At 39.1% G+C, this 16,411-nt stretch overlaps 2 protein-coding genes across 2 annotated transcripts; one reads left to right on the forward strand and one right to left on the reverse strand.

Annotated features, from left to right (window-relative positions):
* Positions 1-282: 282 nt before the first annotated feature.
* c1d (C1D nuclear receptor corepressor) lies at positions 283-2,876 on the reverse strand. The gene is made up of 5 exons (XM_085477144.1): positions 2,768-2,876; positions 2,386-2,515; positions 1,252-1,318; positions 1,034-1,089; positions 283-945 (listed from the first exon to the last, which is right to left on the reverse strand). The coding sequence occupies exons 2-5, from the start codon at positions 2,509-2,511 to the stop codon at positions 754-756; spliced, it is 441 nt and encodes a 146-aa protein (XP_085333270.1). The 5' UTR covers positions 2,512-2,515; positions 2,768-2,876; the 3' UTR covers positions 283-753.
* A 345-nt stretch (positions 2,877-3,221) lies between these two features.
* Positions 3,222-16,279, forward strand: LOC146695204 (uncharacterized). Its single transcript, XM_085478534.1, has 20 exons — positions 3,222-3,463; positions 3,542-3,749; positions 3,995-4,161; positions 5,247-5,377; positions 5,562-5,728; positions 6,778-6,863; positions 7,226-7,306; positions 7,562-7,676; positions 9,212-9,423; positions 9,771-9,992; positions 10,452-10,654; positions 11,195-11,317; positions 11,637-11,774; positions 11,986-12,235; positions 12,369-12,570; positions 13,575-13,809; positions 14,088-14,212; positions 14,560-14,711; positions 15,272-15,494; positions 16,087-16,279. The coding sequence occupies exons 1-20, from the start codon at positions 3,305-3,307 to the stop codon at positions 16,224-16,226; spliced, it is 3,339 nt and encodes a 1,112-aa protein (XP_085334660.1). The 5' UTR covers positions 3,222-3,304; the 3' UTR covers positions 16,227-16,279.
* Positions 16,280-16,411: the final 132 nt, after the last annotated feature.

Genomic DNA, 16,411 nt, shown 5'->3' on the forward strand with positions numbered 1-16,411 from the left:
CCCTCAACAATAATCCTAGCTTCTCATGTGGCCCTTTAGGAAAATTAATTGCCGACCACTGCCTTAGATAGATCAGCAGTGTATCATACGGTCAATTTATATAACCACCACGCTCTCTCAGATCGACCAGAGGAAACAGACAGCTGAGCAGAAGGCTCACATCCTGCACTTGCTTCCTGAAATGCGACACTATTACACATTTCAGCACCATGCTGACAATAAACTGTATAAAAGAAAATAATTTAAACACTGTATTTTTGGTGAATATTTTTATGCTAAAGGCATTATACTCACAAAACCATTTTCTTGATGATGTTCAAAACATTGCATTTGTTTAAAAAAAAAATAAAAATGAAACTTTGATTCCTAGAATCACTTTCAAAATACAAAGATTTAGACCAGCGCAACATTACAAGAACATTACAACATGTTTCAAACCTAGAGCAGCTGTTAGCATCAAGATCCAAAAGTATGTGAGACTGCCCTGAGACGACGTGTCAAACGTAGCAACTACAGTCTTTTGCTTGTCAAACACATTTGCAGACTGCTGCGGGTCAACCATGAAAATTTACACGACTCCAAGCTATGATCCTGATGATGGATTGTTCTGTTTAGCTGTCTTGTGTAATTGTTGATCAGACAACCTTAGCCTTCAAATGTGGCTTATGACCAAAATGTTTTACCCCAGTGTTCATCACCCTTAAAGGTCGTGATCTTTTGCACTTTGACATACTCTGCAGCTTCTTCTTTATTTCATTTCTGCTTTGAACGCTTTGATGGAGGAGTTTCTGAAGATGTGCTTGCTGCTTTTTTTTTAGAATCCTTATCATCAGGATCATAAAGAGCACTCCGGACGAAGCGTGCAGCAGCTCCCTTATCCAGACGGGCAGCTTTTTTCTTCTCTGTGATCTCTTTCACTCTGTTCATATATGTCCTTATTCGCTCCTGAAACAACAGGATGGTTACTGAGGAATTAGACAATACATATGAATCCATGTGAGCAAATAATAAGTCAGAGATAGATGGCACATACCAATTCCTGTTTGATTCCATGTTCTCTGGGATTTATCCCTTGTGTTACCAAGTACACTGAGTAAGATAAAAAATAAAGCCACATGTCCACACTTTCCACACAAAATGACATCCATGTATGGAAAAGTTGTAATGTATTTGTCTCTTCAGTATGCTTTCGCTAAATTTATCTATATTCAACAAGATATAAAGATTAGACAAAATAGGGAAAAAACTCACTCCAGAATAATGAATTAAGGGTGTAGGCAGACATCAGATCCAGCTTGGCTTGATCCAGAGGATCCAACTGTTAATGAACCAAATTGTATTTTATTTATAGCCTCCTGCATACGACAGATTAGTATCACTTTTTTCATTAAATGTATTTGTAACATATTCAATGCAGTATTGTTTCACTGAATAAAATTTTGCTCTATAAAAGAAAATAAATATAAACACACTAGCCACTTTATTAGGTACATCTTCCTAGCATTGGGTTTTGACATCCTTTGCCCCCAGAAGTGCCTTAATTCTTCATAGCATAGATTTAACAGGGAGGTGGAAACATTGCTCAGAGTTCTGGTCCATATTGATATGATAGCATCACACAGCTGGTGCCGCTATGTCAGCTGTACATCCATGAGGTGAATCTCCTGTTCCACCACATCCCAAAGACAATCTGTTTCACTGAGATCTGGTGACGATGGAGGTCATCTGAGTACAGTGAACTAATAGTCATGGCAAGAAACCAGTTTGAGATGATTTACGGACATGGAGTGTTACACTGCTGGAAGCAGCTATCAGACGATGCATACACTGAGGTCATAAAGGAAAAGACATGGTCAGCAACAATACTTAAGTAGGCCGGCACTTCTGTTGTTGTCTTCTGTTGCTGTCACCCATCAGCTGCCATGTTCAATGTGTTGTGTGTTCAGAGATGCTCTTCTGCATACCCTTACTGTTGTCTTCTTATGAGCCTGTGGCAGTCTGGCCATTCTCCTCTAACATCTGGCATTAACATGACATTTTCACCCAGAGAACAGACAATCACTGGATATTTTCTCTTTTTTAGACCATTGTATGTAAACCATAGAAATGATTGTGATGGAAAATCCCAGAAGATCCGCAATTTTCTGAAATACTAAGACCATGTTTCATCCCCATCTCAGTTGTTTTTCTTGACCATGTTCACGTTCCTAAATTGATTGAGCTATTGGCACATTAAATAATCTGTTACCAAGTATCTGACCATGTGTTTCTAACAAAGTGGCCGGTGAGTGCACGAGTGTATACAGATAGTAGGTACGCACAAGAACAAATCTAAGCCAACAAAAAGACCACAGTACCCGATGTGTATAATAGTATTAGGCCTACCTTTTGCAGCAGGTCATTTCTAGGCATCGACATCAACTGCTCCAAGATGGTTTTAACTGAAGTCACTGACGAGTCGAAGCCCGTGAGCTGTTCATCTATCTCGTGAGGGTAGTCCTCTGCGGCCATATTTCTGTAAAATAATTGAATAATTACAACGTCGTGTAACTTTCCTATAGGACTATTTTTCATTAGAAGAACAGAAAAACAATAGCAATATGTCCAGGGAGAGAGCTAGCATACAATGCTAACAGGAAACCAAACTAACGTTTAGATAAGCTGAGGAAAGTGACAAAAGGGATAGATGTAAGTTACTAATTACTGATTTAATAGCAAAACGGGATCACTGTAAATTAAATCTAACAAAACAAAATCACATATTTACCCTGTTAGCAGACAACACGCTTTAGCCGACAGGAAATGACGTTAAAACTGTGACCTAGTCGTCTTCGTTTTCCTCTTCGCTCCTCTACTGCCGTCTGCCGTTGGGATGAGTGGAACAGCTAGTTATCGTTAGCTAAAAAATTTTTTTCAGCGTGATAACAATTTTATTTGCAGTTTTCTATATTTTGTTTAATAACAATATCCGTTTTTGTGTAACCGTGTGTATTCTCTAAATCGACGCTCCTTATTATTGACTTATGGCACAATTTTTAAAAAAAGTGTCTAAACGAAAAACTTATTTAAGTATCAGCTGTTGTTTTCATTCCTATTAAATGCCCAAATGTATTTAAAATACTCATATGTAGTAGTAACTTAATATCTAAATACAACAGAAGTGGTCATGTTACTGTGGTAACGTGGGGCGTCAGTGTGGTAAATAAAACTGAGCGCGCTGGGATGGGACAGCAGTTTAAGTGCTGTGTTTTGGGACTGTTGTAGCTCAACCCAAGCAAGCTATAAAGAAGACGCCCGAGTCATCATGGATAACTGTGATTTAGAGAAGCTCTGTGTTTCTGCTGGGAAGCTCCGTCCATCGTTCACACCTGAAGTCACAGACTACAAAGTGACTGTGGAGAGCAGCGTCAACGAAGTGACACTGGACGTGATGACAAGCGATTGTGGGGCTTCATATAGTATTGTGAGCAAGCTTTATGCCTTCTATTTCTCAATTCAAGTCTCTTTCGCATCTAATTTAGCCTTGTGATGTCTATTTCAGCTCTTTGGTGATAGGTCTAACACGATTACACTGAAAGATGGGTTGAACAGAGTAGGAATCGAGGTGGTAGCTGAGGATGGCACCATAAAGAAATACAGTGTGGAAATCACCAAACTGTCAGCAAAGATCGCAGAGCTCAGTAACCTGGCTTTGGAAGGAGATATTTCACTTCACCCCGCGTTTTGCTCCAACGTTTTTGAATACAATAGTGAGTACAGCCTATCTGTGTTAAACAAGAAGTTGTATGTGAAATGTATAATTCTTTGTTTTGTTTTCTATTTCAATTGATACACAAAAGCAGCCGCAGCAGTACACATGTATGTAAATGTATGTATAAATATGCTACTTTGTAAGTGAATATTATTTAAAAATGCAGAGACATAAAAGGTTTGCAGTATTTCTCAGTTTACAAAATAAATTGTTATGTGCTTTTCTGGGGGGTTTTGCCTCCAGATACTGTTCCCTTTTGTTGTAATTCAGTGACACTCCTTCCTGAGGTGCCTGACAGATGCATTAAAGTTACAGTAAATGGGGTGAGCAGCTCGGAACCAGTCCCTCTGAATTTTGGAGACACAGTGGTGGAGATTTCAGTCTGTTCACCAGATGGCAGTGTTTCACAGGTATAATAAGACATGGCTAGTGGTCAAACTTTATATATGCATCCTAGCTTTGAAATGCTTTGAAACTCATCATTATCCACCTGATAACATATAGTTTTCTTAATTTTTAAACTTCATAAGCTTTTAGCATAGCTTTTGCTTCTGTGTAATGAAACTTATTAGGAATTTGAGTCTTTTTAAAGGTCTCTGTTGGAGCCCTAATCAGAATCAGAATCAGAATCAGAAAGAGTTTTATTGCCAAATGTTGAGCAGGTTTACAACATTAGGAAATTGCTGCGGTGCTTCAGTGCAAACATGCTGTCATAAATTGCGCTTAAATAGACATGAAAAAATAAAAGTAAGAATAAGAATTAAAAGTGCTACGTAGAAAGATATATGCATGAGATATACATGAGATATATACATGAGAATAAGAATTAAAAGTGCTACGTAGAAAGAAGTTGTAAAATGTTGCTTTTTTTGTTTCTTTCTTTGGTTTTTGTGCAGGTGGTGATCAGTGCCAAAACATGGAATCATGCAGTGAACACAGCGTAGGGTCATGAGCTAGTGGTGGGAACAGTCATACGGTTATTGTTCATGTGACCAACAGCAGAGGGGAAGAAACTGTTCTTATGGCGAGAGGTTCTGGTGCGAATGGACCGGAGCCTCCTGCCTGAGGGTAGCAGGTCAAACAGACTGTGTCCAGGGTGAGAAGGGTCAGCTGAGATCCGAGCTGCACGCCCCAGTGTCCTGGAGGTGTACAGGTCCTGCAGAGATGGGAGTCTGCAGCCAATCACCTTCTCAGCAGAGCGCACAACACGCTGCAGTCTCTGTTTGTCCCTGATAGTGGCTCCAGCGTACCACACGGTGATGGAAGAGGTGAGGATGGACTCGATGATTGTGGTGTAGAATTGCATCATCGTCCGTGTTGGCAGGTTGAATTTCTTCAGCTGCCTCAGGAAGTACATCCTCTGCTAGTACATCCTAATAACTCCTGCACATGAGTGGATCCATCTGCTTTGTACCCATACATTTATCTGTGGTAACCTTTTGTCAGTAAGGGAGTAGTTAGCTTTATATACCTAATGACCTTCTCACCTTTTCAGGTGTACAAAGTGTTGGTGACTCGAGAGCTGCTTCCTGTGCCTGTGACTTTCACTGATGTGAAGCAGCAGCTGGAGTATGAATGCCCAGTATCGCTAAGTGCTTTCTACAGGCCTTTGTCTATCAATCACAGGTAAGTCTTGAAACAACTCACACATATTGCAAAACATATTCGCCAATAGTCACATCCATTACTTATCCTTTGGTTCATGCTGAATATTAATTTGCAAATGAATGATGTGTTTCCTTTATATAAAAAAATAGTATAATATTTAGCAAATCACCTTTCACACATTTGTTATTTTGCTAAATTGTAGTGAACCAAAGAGCATCTTCTCAAGGCCTTATATTGAGATGCTTGCCCGAAGGTCAAAAGTTGACCCACTTAGTGACTGTCCTCTTGGAGACGGCTGGAAGGTTATTGAACTGGACCTTGACAAGAAGATGTCAGCTGCCTTGGTCAAGTGTTTCTTTTTTCACAGAGGTGAAGCATTTCAAACATATTAGTTTAAAGCTACTGGCAAGAGTGGATGTTCTTATTCTGGATGTTCAGATAGGAGGAGGTTGTGTTGTTCTTAAAGAGAGCTAGTAGATTCCTGAACTTCTAGTACAATGAATGTCACATCAATGAATAACAAATGAAGCCCTAATATGGATTCTTTGAGTTACTTCATTATTTCCACACCTATAGAAAATGCTTACAGCTACATTGTTGACAGGTATCTTACCTCTTAGCAGAAGTGATTACACAAGCTATACTATCATGTAACATGATGTAATACTGTAGACAACGATCATGTTACTCTAATGACAGGGGTATTATTACTTAACTAAAACCTTGTGCCACTAACTGTCATGGGACAAAGGCTGGATTTTATATCAGGCCTTTATGTTCAGAAGATCTGGCTTGCTTACTCAGGTGTGTATTTCTAAATAATCAAGGCTTCTCTTAAATTGTTTAATTTAGGTAAAAGTACAAATAAAGTAAAATTGTATTTATATAGCATCTTCCAAGATAAATATCACAATATGGCTTAAAAGACATACATAACTGATCATCTGTCATTCTCATAGCAGTGAAGGAAAATGTCCTTAAATTGCAAATGGCAGTTTTATTTATATACAACATTTCAACCTTAATATGCTTTATAAATGCCCCTTAACAGAACTTTGAAGCAAACTGTGATGAAGAGAAGTAGAAGAAAACGTGTTTAGAAGCAGCCACAGACAAAGATCGATTAGAAAGATACGACCATAACAAAAAGACCCAGAAACACCCGCCCAGTATCTCAGCCTATCAAGCCTTTTGCACCCGAAGGGACAGATGGACTGAAAGACATTTTTGAATAAAGATGCAGGTAAAATATCGAGAGTGCAGGAGCATGCTTTCATCGAGTCAACTAATTGCTAGTTTGGACACATTGCCTAGGGGGAGGTTGCATGGGGAGCAATTCTACAGATTTGTTAAATAACCTGACAGCTAAATCCATCCCGGTCCACCTCTAATGAGCTTTTTTCCCCTTTTAAACAAAGGGTGTGACACTACGATGAAACTGTCTGAGCTTGGGTCACACATTCTGGACTGTTTACATAAACCCACTGGGGACCTAGATGCAAAGGTCAGTGTAAAAGATTAAGCAGTAACCTCCATTGCCAGAATCGATGACTTTGACACTGTTTATCCTTTATTTACAAGACAGTGCTCCATTTAACTGTGAGTAAACGCAAGTTTGAATTCCATAGTAAAAATAATGACCACGTTTATGGTGAACGAGTCAATAAAATAGTAGTTTTTATTAACCATGTATAATTTTTACATTTCAGTAATTGTTATTTTACCATTGCTAGAATGACAAACCCAGTTCTGTATATTCAGCACAGCCACCTTGTCAGTCCAGTTCGAAGCTTTATCAATGGAACCTGGTAAGGGCACTTTATAAAATCTTTATTTGTGATATAATCAGGATACTATTTCTTTTAGGATGTAACAGAGACAGATTGGTATAAGAAGCACTTTGAATCAGCCAAATGTCTGGAGACAGAGACCAAACACACCTGTGAGGTAATAAGCTGTACTGGATATTCCTTTCAGTGTCCAGTTAGTTAATATTCTGACTGATGTTGATGATACACAGCAAACCTAAAAACCTAAAATTACTTATTGCCATAGTTCTATCTTGTAGTGAATGTGGGAAATCGAGGACCTTTATAGTTTACCCACTTAATCAAATGAAAAGTATAAGTTATAATATGGCTCATATCACTACTCCTACTGTATCTGTTTAAGCTTTCCTGCTTGGTCTATTTTCTACTACAGATTCGTAACCGGGAGAAAAGACTACAAATGACAGCAGCAGAAGACAGTGTTGACAAGTTGTGTGCTTTGGCCCAGGAGCACCTGAAACTCTACAGGCAACATCTGCCAAAGCCAGGCATGTAGCACTTTCACGCCTACATTTTAACACTTTGTGAATTATTATGCTGCATTGTAAGATGGTGATCCAAAACAAAATGTGGGTCAGACAAGAGTGTAAAGCTATTATAATACAAACTAGAAAGTCAGAAAAAAAAACCAAATGCATTTTTTCACCTGTTACTTTTTATAAAGTGCTGACTAGTCTGTCCAAATTTCCATCTGCCCTAATGCCGAATGTCTGTAGTTGCCTTTATTTTTAAACAGGCTATTTACTGATTATTTAAAAATACTCTGGAGCAAAGGGACTTTTTCCTTGCCTTACCTTGACAACACAGCTCAGCTTAAAGCTAATAAAAAATACATGAAAACAGGCTGCTAAGTGGCTACTTCTGAAGCGTTCTCTTTTATTTGACATGCCAGACACTCACACTCAAGTTTGTGCTCATGTTTTCTCAGCTATCTTTGCCTTGCTAATTTTTTTGTGACTGAAAAGTATCAAAATGAGAATGAGTGTCATGAGGGTTGTTAGTAAAAAGTGTTGATTTTTGACCTTTCATTTTTCATGTGGCCTGGTGAAACGTTTTCATTTTTAAGACACTGTTTGTTGCACATTAACATTAGCTCAATGCTTCTGTCAGACTCAAAAATTTCATCAGCTAAAATGACTTTTCTGCTATGTAGCATATATCAGTTATAAAACAGCAAATGCTGAATGGGTCTGCTTGTTGGATTATGTAATGTACCAGGGAATATAACCAATTAAAAGCTTGACATCAGTGCACTTGGACAGAAAAAGGACGCACTTGCCAAGGGAAGATACTCTCTTTCAATATTTCATGCAAAAGGCGCATCCAGTACTCGGTAAAGAGAAGGCAGCTAGATGGGAGAGTCTGTTTAGTTTTCATTATGCATTGTGCTGTGAAGTATTCATGCATCTTTGAATGAAACTGTCCTTTAATAAACTGTTCAAAATGAGCTCACTTCACAAAGCACACAATACTTTATCCAAGATTTTTTTATTTTTCTGATACTCAATACAGTTGGAATGAAATGTATTAAATTGGAGAGTCAAAATTGCTGTACTAAGATTTACTTCCATATGAATTTTATTACTGCTACTACTAAGTACTACTAAGTGACATGATACGTGCTGAATTCCTTATAATTCCTGGAACAAAACACGATCATCAGGTTTACACTGCTGCTGGTTGCTGACAGCGTTTTGAGCATGCCACCAAATACAATCCAAAGAATTACAAAAATAGTTAAATTCAAGTCAGCGGATTATAAAGGGCTTAATTACTTAATAAAATTCGAAACTAAAGCCAATATTCATGACGCATGCTGTGTACTGATTAAATCAGTTTCTCTAAATACTTCAAGCTATGTTTATATGTGTAAGATCAATAAAATTGCTAGTGGTAACAACAGCCAACAGCATTTTATTCTTCTCACATTAATAAACACATTTAGACAGTGTTCTTAAGCTCAACCAAATACTTAAACTAGACACACTTATGGTAAAATTGTAGATAGGAAGTCTATTGTAAGTTTGGTTTGATCTTACATTTGAACTGAAGGGGGTTTTAAATGGGTCTTTAAAACTCTTAAATGTAATGTCATCCTGCGGCCTGGAGCAGGCTGCTGTCCACTATGCATCAGCTATCAGACTTAACTCCAGAGATGCCAGGCTTCACTTCCAGCTGGGTCTCGTGCTGGAGGAGCACCATTACGCTACAGAGATGTACAGCCTACAGAGGAAGGTGTGGTACTATTATACACAAATAAAAGCTCTCTATGCAGCATATTAGTTGTATTAAAACAATGAAAAAAATTACTGAAGGTTATTTTAATCAGAATTGCATAGTAAATAACATGCTAATTTTAAATTAAAATATATGGTCAATTACAGCTGAAATGTCAGTTAACAACATTGCTTTGATGTTGCAGTACACACTTTCATTATTCATAAGCATGTGGAAGTTTATGAAATGTGACAAAGCTTTCAGAAAATATAAAAATAGTACTTTTTTGCCAGTTTATTGTAAATCAGTTGTCTTGTTGATTTTTGAGTTGAAAGCTAATGAACCTCGCATGTTTCAACTCAAAGGCTGACAAAGAGAGAGATGAATTAAGTGATGCCAAATCAACAGCACATCAGGATGACATCTTGGCTGTGTGTAAACTGCACGGTTTCCTTGGAACACCCACAGTAGAGAACCAGCTGCAGGCTCTGGATAAAGAGTATCATCTGCTCAAAGAGCAGGGACAGTCCAGCAAAGCAGACTATGTTCAGACTCTCTACATGTGGCTTTCTAAGAAAACTGGCAAGGTAATTGTGTCATATGCTGTCAGTACCTCTGCTTCTATTGCTTGAGGAAACTGTTTTATCTGATAGTGATGAAAAAGATTAGTGAGGGGCCAGTACAGACAGACTATCGCCGTCTTCCTAACATCAGTACAACTTCTCTTTGACTTATGAGTGATCTGTTAGAATGTAAAACCACCCTAACCCTTTTGTAAACAATATTCAGTTCAGCATCTCAGAATATTACTGTTAACATTTCCACAGGCTCTTCAAACACACTTAAGTCGTCACAGAGCTGAATTTTATTCAGCTGAAGATCTTGATGTTTTTCATTGCTAGTTATAGAAATCAGTATCGTTCCAGATACTTCCGTTCTGCATTCACTACCATGGTAAATATAGATATTGTTCTGTATGGTTGTTTTTAGTCTAAGCATCTATGACTGTTACTTATCATCAATAAACTTGGACTTGGTGGTTGCAGGACATCAGTGCAACTATGCAGGATAAAGAGAGCTATATCCACCGAGCCCTTCTGAAGTACCTGGATGCCTGGTCTCTGTGCCCAGAAAGCTGGGAGTACAGCCTCCATGCAGGAAGGCTGCTGCTGCTGCAAGGGAGGGAAAGGGAAGCCCTGCTGCACTTTCACAATGGGCTGGCCCTACGACCCCTACACCCTGCACTCAGGTCAGTTTGCAGGATTGTACATACGGTAGTAGAAGAAGGAAAAATATTGTAATACTAATAGTAACTTGTAATAGTAACAAGAAACTAGATTAAAGAAGCTGATTAAATATTGCAGAGTTAGGAAGCTGTGCAGCTCTCACTGTGATGTCACTGTGACATAGATAGAAATAGATTAGATATAAGCCAGAAAATCAATGCTGAAACTCACAGAGGTCCACTGAAAAATGATACTAACAATTATTTAGTCTGCTGGTAACAGCTTAAAAGCAAGTTTGACAATCTGTTGCTCAGCTACTGAGTTTCTGGTAATCAAGAACAAAATACAGAGAGGTTAAAATATGCGCATCCTTTCTGTGGCTGTGTAAGAGCAGGTTTGAAAAAGCCCTTATTCTCCTTCTTAAATTCTCACTCCATGATAAGCCCTCTATCATATAACCTTTCTAAGATTAGACTGTTAAACAGGGTAAACTGGGTCTAGATTCTAAACATCTAAAAACTAGATCAGAGCTCTTCAATGTGTGCTGCCTTTCTTTTTTCCAGATTCTTCGCAGGCCTGGGTCTGCTACTGCAGGAACAGAAAGCCTCTGAGGATGCAGAGAAGGAGGCTGCTTTGTTCTTACAACAGGGACTGGAGCACTTTATCAGCCAGCACTGCAGCAAGAGGTGTGTGTGTGTGTGTGTGTGTGTGTGTGTGTGTGTGTGTGTGTGTGTGTGTGTGTGTGTGTGTGTGTGTGTGTGTGTGTGTGTGTGGTGGAGGTGGAGGTGGATATATTCAGTGAGAGAGGGAGAGTGTGAGGCCATGACAGCAACAATAATATACCAGCTTGTTCTGTTTAAGCCTGTTGAAAGGAGAGGTAACTGATTGAAAGAGACCACTATCATCTACAGAAGCACATTGATACACTTTAAGTTGTGTCATCTATAGAGTTATAATGGCTGCTTCGTGCTTGTACTGCCATATATTTTATGATTTTGTTTACAGCTGGGAGGAGCAGGATCTATCGGACCCTCTGTCCAGCCGCAACACACAGTTCCTACGTGGCCTTCTTACTCTGGGGCAACTGCAGCAGAGAAGCACATTATGCACAAAGGCCATGAGTGCTGAACAGGTCTATCATATGTATGCAAAACTTTGGGAGTTTTTATTTTTTGCTGGTTTTATTATTCGGGGTTTGCAGTGGATATCGGCTCTAACGAGCTGTCTCACTCATCTCAGCAGTGAATGTGCGATCCAAAGAAAAGTCCTGTCATTTAAGAGTAGAAGCCAGTTTAGCTGTTTTAACCACTACATAAAAACACTGTCTTCTTGTCTCTGTGCTGGACTGCTTCAGTGTGGCAATGCTGAGTGCCCAGAGTGTGAGTCAGTGTGTACGTCGTGGTGAGGTGAGCAGGCAGCTGGAGTGGGTGCTGCTGGATGCTCACTTTGCCCTGCTGCAGAGGCTGACCCAGCAGAGTGAATGCCAGGCTAAGACTGGCATTGAGAGGCAGTCTCTGGTGGCAAAAAGATGCCAGGCCCTCACAGCTCTAATACGTCACACCTCTATCACTCCCTGTCAGGAACTTCTTGACATGCAGGAAAGGGTATGTTGAGCTTTCTTTTTTACGAGTGCAGGGTACCTAATCCATAGAGTGACTGTTAATATCCAAGAGTGTTTCGTGTGACATAATTCAGACTTTTTTTCTCTTCCGGTTTCTTTACTGCTGGTGCATGAAGACGTGCCACCTTGCAGTAGTAACCACACCGCGTGACAGCCATGCCCTTTGTCTCTTGGGTCTGGCACAGCTGGCTCAGTACGACAATAACCCAAATTCAGAAAGGTCAAAGGACGCTATAAGTGATGCCTTTCTCAGCCTCCAGGCCAGCATTGAGCTGGAACTCAAGACTCAGATTGGAGAGCCACCTGAACAGCTGACCAGTGAGTCTCTGTACATTAACTAAAGTGAGCTTTTCCAGAGAAGATGGTTTTCCCAGCAGCTTGCAGTGGTGCACTTCTTTTCACTTGTGAGGTAAATAAAGCTGGTTTACCTGTAATGTGTAGAAAACTACATAAAAATAAAGCAGAATTGTAGGCCTGACCCCAGCCAGATGAACCAGCTTCCTCCACCTTACAAGTGGGAGGAAGGTCACCACCGTAGGCTGCTGGCAACACCATGGGTCCTTTTCATTATGCTAATGTGCCTCCTCACTTCCTTCACTTGCATTTCTTGCTCCCAGCAAGGATGTGAGAGAGATGAGAGGAAGCGATGCCAAGATGCAAGAATCAAAGCTGCCAAATGAAAAATCCTTGCCTCCATAGTGTCGGTCTCAAGTTATGTTAGTTACTTAAGAAGGTTCACAGCTGCATCACTGAATGATATGAATGTCCACAGAACTTCTAATATTATAATTTCTTGTCTTTTTTCTCATAAGATATGTTCATTGATTAATGTATCTTAATTTTAGTGGCATTATTGCCAGTGTTGATTTTAGTCATATAGAATTCGTTTTAAATATTTTAATTTATGGAAAGGTCAGTGTCATAAACCTGTTTCATAGAACCCCCAAAATGGTAATCATAGCCCCTCATGTCCTTCAGGTACATTTACGGAACTGGAAGATCTCCTGTGATGGTCTTTAGGAAACAATTTCCATGCTATGGGAGGAGAGGGGATGCAAGAAAGCATATGTTAGGATAATGAATGAAAAGGACCTGATATTCTCTAGCAAACATACTTCATTGACATCTCTGGTGGTCATGTAACTTTTATATTCCATGTCTTGTGCTTGTATTTCATGCCAGAATTATTACTTTCTATCAAACTGATGATTGTGTTTCAATGAATGTTCTGTTATTTCTTCCAATAGGCTGGTGTTTTTAACACATTTTTAATGTAGCCTTTTTGGAATTTAACTTTTCCTCACCATTACCTGTTTGCTCAGAACAAAAGTGGTGGCAGGAAAAGGTGGAGGTTAAAACTAAGGAAGCTGCCAAGCAGTCCATCACCCAACCAGCTGGTGTAAAGGAGACTTGTGACATCAAATTGGCAAAAAGAGGAGTGCAGCAGAGCAGGGGAGGTTCTAGGTGTGTAGCAGTAGCTGTAACCAAAGCACCAGCTCCAGCTCCCACCAGGGGAGGGAAGGCTGTCCGGAATCCAGCCAAAACCCCTACAGCCAGGTTTGTACTGAGAAAGGTGTTTGTAGATACATGGTTTAGATGGTTTTCCCTTTCCCATTGTCATAGCATGAATGATTTCCTATGGATTTATAGCCTGTATAGCTTTGCCTTGCTTCCTACGTATGAAGCAAAAACAACCTTTTACCATTTATGACTCTGGGTCTGCTATATGAAAAGACAAAACAACAACAAACAACCAAACTAACAAAAAAACAGACTTTTCACTTGAATATTAAATAAGTTTTTAGAGAGCCTGTATTATGCTTTCTCTCCTGTAGGGGGAGTTCTGGAGCAGCTGCCAAGCCAGATAGGGTGAAACTTTCTGGTCATAACACTAAACCTCAGCTCCCGCTCAACAAGTCTAAACAGGACAGTTTCTCTGATACTTTGAGGAAAGCTGAGGGTAAGGCATTACAGAGGCAAGTCTGGGAAACTGAAAATCCTTTCTTGGTGAGGTGTGAACAGGTTTTGCAAGCTACAATAAAAAAAAAAAACTACACAGAGAAAATCTAAATCTTGATGATAAAAGAGGGCTTATACATTTTTCTGTTTAAGAAGTTCAAATATAATGCTGTTTAACTGAAGGTATAACATGCAAAACAGTGGTATTGATTACTTGAAATGCAGATGATTTGACATTAGTTGTTTAGCACCACTGTCATAAATATACAAATTTTCTTTACTTAAGGATTTTGGTTTCCAAGAACATTAAATGGGTACAATGTGGGATTCAAAACAATCTCTGTTCAGTTGCTGTGACAGACAAAATCCATGAGTCCAGTCTGATGAACCGCAGATCTCATGCAGCAAGACTGAGTCTGGCTCGAGCTTACTCGCGATCTTCAAACACCCAGGACCAAGCAAAACAGCTATACCAAGAGGTCATCGCAATGGCACCAGAGGTCAGTTATCTTTTATATTTGCATTTTAAAGCGTTTCCCAAAGTTTCACAATAGTCACATTAAGTAAGGATTTTATTAACATGTTCTTTCTCCCACCAACTCTGTGGAATAGCCACATGTTCTGCTGTTGGACTAGAAAATTAAACTATATATATTCAGATTTTAAAGTCTCGTGCTCAAGACTTGAAAGCGGTTACCCTTTGTTCATAAATCTTTGCCTGAAAAAAAGATCTCAATTATGTCTGAAGAAAATGTGCAGTATAATTCAAGACATTCAAAATATGAGGGAGAGATTCATATAGAACTAATAAAATTTCATTATTTGATCATTTGATTCAAATTTAGCTGAGATTTCTGAGTAAATACTTTCATACATCTCATGTACAGTGAATATAGTCATTCAAGAACATTTAGGAAAAAGATTTCCCATTACATGTCTTCGATATTTAGAAAACCTCTAAAAGTTGTAGTTTATATATTTTCAAAGAGTCTCATGCTCTTGGTGTTTATCTGGTTTAATGCAGTGCAGATCAAATATGATTAATGAACTGACTGTTTAGATCCATGATGCCTACATCGAGCTTGCGCAGCTGCTGGAGCCATCCGACCCTCAGGCTGCTTTGGATGTATACTGCAAATTCCCTTTGAAGCCTGTGGCTGAGCAAAACTTCGAGGATGCCTTCATCACAGGAGAGATTGTGCGCATGCTGATGTCTGAGGAGCAGTACGACCACCCACAGCTTGGCCCCAGCCTCATAGCTTATGGCAAAGTCATGGGCCTAAGTGATTACTTTTTATTATTATTATTATAAATACTATAAACACGTGGTATTAGCTTTGGAAAAAGTCAGACTTGAACAGTAAAAAGTTATTTACAGAAACCTTTAGAGTTTAAACAAAATGTCTAGTTAAATAACTTTTTAATGATTTTGAATGGACATGGGGAGCATCTACCTATAAAGTGTGAGTGTTGCTTATTAAGATTGCCAGCTACAGATACATTTTTAGGTGTAAAAAAAATACTGGTTTACCATGATTTTCTTTATAGGCAGCTGGACTATATTTACCAAATGTGTTGTACTGAAATCATGCCGCCAGACCCATGTGACATGCCATGTCGTGTTATTTATAGAGATGTATCACATTCAGCTGGTGTGATTGACAGATAGATGGCATATTGCATACTAAATAGTAATACATATATGGTGACTGCTGTCAAATAAACTGTGGCCACAGGGCAAGTCAGGATATAATGTAGTTATATAAAGATATTTAATATTTTGTCAGACACACCCAGACAATATGACATGCTACAATATTTTTGTCAGTGTGAGTGAACTAATTTTGTTATGCAAATCTGTGGTTGTGTTTGCAGGTTGCATAGAGAATTACATTCACATTTTGGATGGAAAGTCTAAGACCAAGCTGCTAAAGACCGTCTACGCGGGGATCCACAACAGACAAGAGGATGATGAGGATCTGCAGAACTTCTTCAAGTTCAAGTGCTGGATATGATGTTTTTGATTGTTTGCTGTGTTGATGTAATAAATTCGGAGTCTTGAGTTTAATTCTAGTCTCTTCTCCCTGGCTGCTGCATATGGTAGGGTATTCACCATCTAGCCTTTTAAATGGCCCCCCATATTTAATTTCAAAGTGTAATTGACCATTAATGTTGTCCTCAAAAGAAATGGGACACACTA

This window comes from Copadichromis virginalis, linkage group LG13, assembly GCF_057382275.1.
Source record: "Copadichromis virginalis isolate Kocher_CV1m ecotype Utaka linkage group LG13, C_Virginalis_male_GT1.1, whole genome shotgun sequence".
NCBI classification, from domain to species: domain Eukaryota; kingdom Metazoa; phylum Chordata; class Actinopteri; order Cichliformes; family Cichlidae; genus Copadichromis; species Copadichromis virginalis.

Excerpts from the sequence above, each read along its gene's own strand:
- c1d (XM_085477144.1), bottom strand. The coding sequence starts at position 2,511 with ATGGCCGCAGAGGACTACCCTCACGAGATAGATGAACAGCTCACGGGC. Across the intron at positions 1,090-1,251 it reads CCTTAATTCATTATTCTGGA|TGTACTTGGTAACACAAGGG; the intron begins GTGAGTTTTTTC and ends TATCTTACTCAG. Across the intron at positions 946-1,033 it reads ATGGAATCAAACAGGAATTG|GAGCGAATAAGGACATATAT; the intron begins GTATGTGCCATC and ends CTGTTGTTTCAG.
- LOC146695204 (XM_085478534.1), top strand. The coding sequence starts at position 3,305 with ATGGATAACTGTGATTTAGAGAAGCTCTGTGTTTCTGCTGGGAAGCTC. Across the intron at positions 4,162-5,246 it reads CAGATGGCAGTGTTTCACAG|GTGTACAAAGTGTTGGTGAC; the intron begins GTATAATAAGAC and ends TCACCTTTTCAG. Across the intron at positions 14,712-15,271 it reads TCATCGCAATGGCACCAGAG|ATCCATGATGCCTACATCGA; the intron begins GTCAGTTATCTT and ends CTGACTGTTTAG.